The sequence below is a fragment of the Neltuma alba genome, unplaced genomic scaffold (genome assembly GCF_004799145.2).
Source record: "Neltuma alba isolate B1F8T4 unplaced genomic scaffold, ASM479914v2 tig00012116_pilon, whole genome shotgun sequence".
Classification (NCBI taxonomy): domain Eukaryota; kingdom Viridiplantae; phylum Streptophyta; class Magnoliopsida; order Fabales; family Fabaceae; genus Neltuma; species Neltuma alba.
In genome coordinates, this window is record NW_021636668.1 from 1,366,431 (window position 1) to 1,372,122 (window position 5,692).

At 35.9% G+C, this 5,692-nt stretch overlaps 1 protein-coding gene across 1 annotated transcript; it reads left to right on the forward strand.

Annotated features, from left to right (window-relative positions):
• Nucleotides 1–2,149: 2,149 nt before the first annotated feature.
• LOC114722805 (hyoscyamine 6-dioxygenase-like) lies at nt 2,150–4,328 on the forward strand. Its single transcript, XM_028908905.1, has 4 exons — nt 2,150–2,359; nt 2,530–2,780; nt 3,515–3,836; nt 3,935–4,328. Exons 1-4 carry the CDS (start codon nt 2,150–2,152, stop codon nt 4,187–4,189), a joined length of 1,038 nt encoding a protein of 345 aa, XP_028764738.1. The 3' UTR covers nt 4,190–4,328.
• The last annotated feature ends 1,364 nt before the right edge of the window (nt 4,329–5,692 follow it).

Sequence of the window (5,692 nt, forward strand, 5' to 3'; positions counted from 1 at the left end):
GCCACTTGTACATTCCTAAGACGGGCAATGAAATTTCATCCAATTAAACCCTTCATTAATAAATAATCTATCTATGAATATCTGTAATAAGCCCTCTCTTTAAACGGGCCACCAATTAAGTCATTGAATCCAAGCACGTGAAGATCATTAACCATCAAGACGTTGGAAATGAGTCGACCGATTGAATTTAAAATGAAAGAGGAAACTTTAAATGCACGCACATTACCTTCATAACTAAAATGCTGAAATTCTTTGATCGAAGTCAAGGACATATATACATATAAATATATACATATATATATATTTACACACATATATCTACACACAGGTACGCATGTGTGTGTGAACAATCCAACATGAAGACGAAAAAGCCCATTCATATTCATATAATTACCTATTTGAAAAGGAGAGGATGGATCATGGATGTGTGAATGTGGAAAATAAAAGAGATCGATCGAAGTTATGATTTGGGTGTGAAATGAGAATTAAGCTAATTAACGGAGAAGGTCAAAAAAAGTTAAGAAGCAATATGAAAAAAAAAAACGTAGGTGGGTGTGAGTCTAATTAAAATTACAAGCATATTAATTAATTGAGGGTGACTGGCTGCTTTTTTTAGAAAAGTATGAAGTCACTGTTATATATGCAGCAGAGCCGACTCAACAGTGATAAAAAGCATCCACATTCATGAACTGGTCCCTCCCTAATCATGTCGTCTTCTTCCACTAATATTACTTTTTATTTTTTTTGTTCCACTACATATATTACTATAAACTCACGCCCACATATAATTCTTCAACGTTAATTCATTCATCTATTAACTAATTCAAGATATGTCCGCACATAAAATGTGCACTTTTATATATGGTTGACTATATGTGGATCTGTACAATTAAAATCCACTTTAGTTCGCACCAATTCTCCATCACCATTCCCTTTTTCCTTTCGGTAAACTCATTGATCACCAATTTTACAAGCTGTCCTTTTACTGGGAAAAAGTGGGGAAAAATAATAATGTTGCAAGTTTTGAACACACGGGGGCTTAATGAATATAGGAACTTGTCTTTTCAAGTCAAGACTTTTACCGACCGACATCGATATTCATTCACACGACCAGCTAGCTCTCTTGTTATAATTTACTCAAACAGACGTGTTGGATTCTCTTAGCTAGTCTGCCTAATTTTTGTGTTCACTTTTACGCCTACAAATTATGATTTCACCATATCTAAAGTATCTCTGCCCTTAGCTTGCCCGTCACATATATTATTTATGAATTCCCTGAAATAATCTTACTTTTTCCTGCTGAGGCACAATTGCTGGATTATTAGCGGTTATTAATAAAAGAGGTGAGCATTAATTTAAGATTGTCTAGAAAAATACAATCTCTCTACATGGAACATAAGCGCAGTCGTCGAAGGTATATATTTTATATATATCATCATAGGCTAAAGGAACCCGTCTGTGCATGCACATAGAATTATTTAAAATCTGTTTGGCACACGTCTCAGGGGGAAAAGGAATTTATAAATAGCAGAGTTAATGTGTGCGAATAGATATATATATATATATATATATATATGATAATGAATAAAAAAAATTATATAGAGAAATATGTACGGTAGATGAAAAGATTCTGATGATACAGTAAAAATTTGAATTCAACTTTTATATATGATTATATATAATTATATATTTGCAAATATGGTGAATATTATGAGTATATTTTTGCCATAAGGGTAAATATAAGTATATTTGTCATATATACCAGTTTGCACATATGTCTGTGTGTTCAAATTAATCCATTATATATTTATATCACACCGCGGGTAAATATCATCCTGATAGTTAATATTAGAAAAAAATTAACGTTGTATGGTTTGTCATAATGAAATGTAGTTTTTTAATTACTCAACAGGGAGCATTGCATGTAGTTCTAGCCTTTTCTTTTCTTTTTCTTTTTTCTTTTAACTGAGGAAAACAGCTGTACGGTTAACTTAATCACAAATTAACTGCAAGAAGAGTTAAAGCTGCTTATATTATTACAGCGCTGCACAGCTCACTAGCACTATATATACAAACCCTTATTTTCTCTTATACACAAATATATATAGTGCAGTTCTCCGCTTATCTGAAGCTGCAGGCTGTAAGGATAATGGCGAGCTTGGATGAGTTGCTTGTGTCAAGCTGGTTTAACGTTCATTCCTCTGTGCCTCCATCTTATGTGCATCCGCCAGAAACCAGACCCGGCAACCCCATTCCAGCTTCCGGCAAGACGATTCCGGTGGTCGACCTCCGCGGACATGATCCAGCAGCCGTAGCTGAAAACATCTTGAAAGCCTCCGAGGACTTTGGCTTTTTCCAGGTTGTCCACGCTAACCTGAGTTCTTTTTTCCTTCATGTTATCCACGAACACTGATTTGTTCTAAGTTAACTAGGTTTTACCCACGTTCTTTTACCATATATAGAATGAGAAGAAGGAAGTAGTATAGGCCGTCGACGAGAATAATGAACCAATAATGTCTCCTCTTATAGGTAATCAACCATGGAGTTTCGGAGGAACTAATGAAGAAAACGTTGAAGATTTGCAAGGACTTTCATGCCATGCCTGGGAAGGACAAGGTAGAAGAATGCTGGAGGGACCCAAGTGGAAGGTGCAAGCTCCATACAGGCAGTGAGAATTACAGCAGGGACGCTATTCAGTATTGGAAGGACACCTTGACACTCCCTTGCCCTCCTTCTGGTGAATACGTACAGTATTGGCCTCACAAACCTCCTGATTACCGGTATAAATATTTATATATATGCTTCATATAATTTCCTTTCTTTTGTTCTTTTACATTCCACCAAGTTTCAGATACAAATATATATATGTATATAATTAATTTCATTGGATCTACGAGGTATGATTAATTTATATATATATTTCATCGCTCGTGCATGTACGTATATGGAGGTATAATACAGTCGTGATTAATGTGTTCAGTGGATTAGGATGCTTCCAAAAGCAAGGCGTGGATGTTCCATCAGAAAACTGTTTCACGTCATAATCTTACGTCCATAATTGGAAGGCACTGAATTGAATTGATTTAAGAATTTGATGTGACCAGGAAATCACTTTACTTAATCCAGCTCAAAGGGCATAATGAAATTTATTCCTTTGTTCGATTATCCTTAATAGCATAATACGTGTGTCCTCATCGCTGAAGCAATGAAATTGAATCCAATTTAAGATTTAAGGAAGATGTCACCGTCAAATACGGATCAACTCAACTTGCTTCTATATTTATTTTTTAAATAAATCTCCAATATCCTTTTGAGGAAAAAAAAAACACACACACACACACAGAGCTTGCACAAGGCTAATCAAACTTTTTCTTATTATTATGCATGCCGAAATCGAAATTTGAAGGTAAAAGCCTGAAGAATAATTTTCTCCCCCTCTCCTGCGAAGTAGTTGTGGAGTAAAATTATAAATGAAATACTAAGTTATTATAACACGATTTGGGACTTTTTCCAGTGAGGTGGTTTGGAAATACGCACAAGAACTGAGAAAACTGGAACAGAAAATATTGGAGCTGCTTGGTGAAGCGTTAGGGCTGAGCACTGGATACTTGTGTGGTAAACTGAGTGAGAATCCAACGTTGTTAGTTCATCACTACCCTCCTTGTCCAGAGCCAAGTTTAACCTTGGGTTTAGCCAAGCACAGAGACCCTAACCTCATCACCATCCTCCTTCAAGAACAAGACGTCAATGGCCTTCAAGTCCTGAAAGATGGAGAATGGATTCAAGTTGAACCTCTTCCCAATGGCTTCGTCGTTAACATAGGCCTTCTCTTACAGGTAAATATAGATCTTTTCATTCTAATTCTATATATACCCATCATCTTCTTCAAAGTATTGTTTTGATTGATCAGAAAAGAGTTGAGTGATATTTACAGATGATTAGTAATGGAAGGCTTGTGGGTGCTGAACATAGGGTTGTGACAAATTCAACAACCGCGCGTACAAGTGTTGCATATTTTGTTTATCCATCGAATGAAAGCGTCATAGAACCTGCAGAAGTTTTTACCAAAGGAGGCACCTCAGCCACTCCAACATACAGGTCCATGACGTTTTCTGAGTTTCGGAGGAATTTCTTCTACAAGGGTTCCAACATCGAACCAGAATTAGCACACTCTAATATTAAGTCTTAACTTCCACGTAACCAAATATGTGTGTGTGTGTGTGTGTGTAAGTCCTGCATGCCAGCCGTTATAATAACTTGTTGTGTTTGTCTATTATGAATCCATGTGAACGTGGTCTTGCAATTTCAGACTTTTATATGTATGGATGTTTGTGGAGGATTCATGAATAGTGCACACAAACAAACCAACAAAACTGAACATAAGCTCTACAATCGTCTGGTTTTTTCATGTCACACCATGGAGCCTCTTTTGCATGTATGGGCCTCATGTTTTAAACAAGTTTAAGGGATTAATGGGCCTTCTGTTTGAAAGGTATGAATGGGCCTTTAATTTATACAGTAACTTTTCCAGACTGCATCTTAAACAGTCATCAGCACTGGCTCAACCTTGCTTGCACAAAATACAAAACCAAATTTAACTTTTTCTGGTGATTTCTGATCATCGAAAATAACGAACAGTGGCGTTCCATCTGAAATTGTGTTAAAATTATAAGAATTTTGATCAAAGTAACACAGAGGCTTCTAATGCATACGCAATTTTAGAGCTTTAATCCCGAGTTTGGGCTACAGTAGTTTGGGTCACGCCTGTGTGGATCTATAGTGCACCCACGAAATGCCTTTATTCTCTCACATTTGGTTTCTAGGAGTATAAAATTGAATGATGACTCAGTTGACATCAGAAAAAGGACCACGTGCACAAGAACCTGCAAGAGGAATTAATTAGGGCAAGAAAGTACATTGGTGTGAAGATGATGATAAATTTTAAGACACTCACAAAAAAGTCCTTTACTTGTTTAAGCTTATGACTCCATCTTTATTATGATTCTGATTCATCATGGCTTCAGGATACACTCCTACTTTGCTCCCCATGTTTGCTGTTTGAATAATGGCCTGCAACTTAAGGATGTTTTTAACTGGCTTTTAACAAGATAAACTAAAATATATCTAAATCTCAACAATGTTTAATGTGTGTGTGTGTCCATTATGTTCCAACACACAGTTTGCTGGCAATAATCACTCTTCTGGCTCCTTATGACCCGACACGAACCTTGTTGGTTACTAATTTACAATGAAGGGTGGTTTTGCCTTTTGTTAATTAAATCCATGCTTGAGTTGTCTTTGATCACCATCCTAATGAAATCCCCTTTTGTTTTCATTTGGTTTAAATCTCACTGGCTTTCCAGTTTTTCTTATATTCTATTTTCAAATAAAAGAATGGTTCATTCTTTGAGAACAAACAATAAGAAGATTATTTCACTGTTGAAAGTCTAAAATTCACCATAAAAATCTTTAAAAGACAACTTTTAGTGCTAACTTAGTGTTACTGTGAAAAATCAACTTTTAGCGACTCCTTTTAATAATATTTCTTGTAGGGGATTTTTTTTTCCTGCTATTTTTTCTATCGTGATTTTAGTACTATCATTGGTTTGAGAGGGATGAGGGGAGGACTATAACTTGTACAGATCGTGATCATCTTGTACAGATCGTGATCATCACTTGGTAGTTAGAAAAA

Bases quoted from the DNA above. Each gene is read 5' to 3' on its own strand.
- LOC114722805 (XM_028908905.1), top strand. From the start codon at position 2,150: ATGGCGAGCTTGGATGAGTTGCTTGTGTCAAGCTGGTTTAACGTTCAT. The intron at 2,781-3,514 runs GTATAAATATTT...GACTTTTTCCAG, and splicing joins CACAAACCTCCTGATTACCG to TGAGGTGGTTTGGAAATACG. The intron at 3,837-3,934 runs GTAAATATAGAT...TGATATTTACAG, and splicing joins ACATAGGCCTTCTCTTACAG to ATGATTAGTAATGGAAGGCT.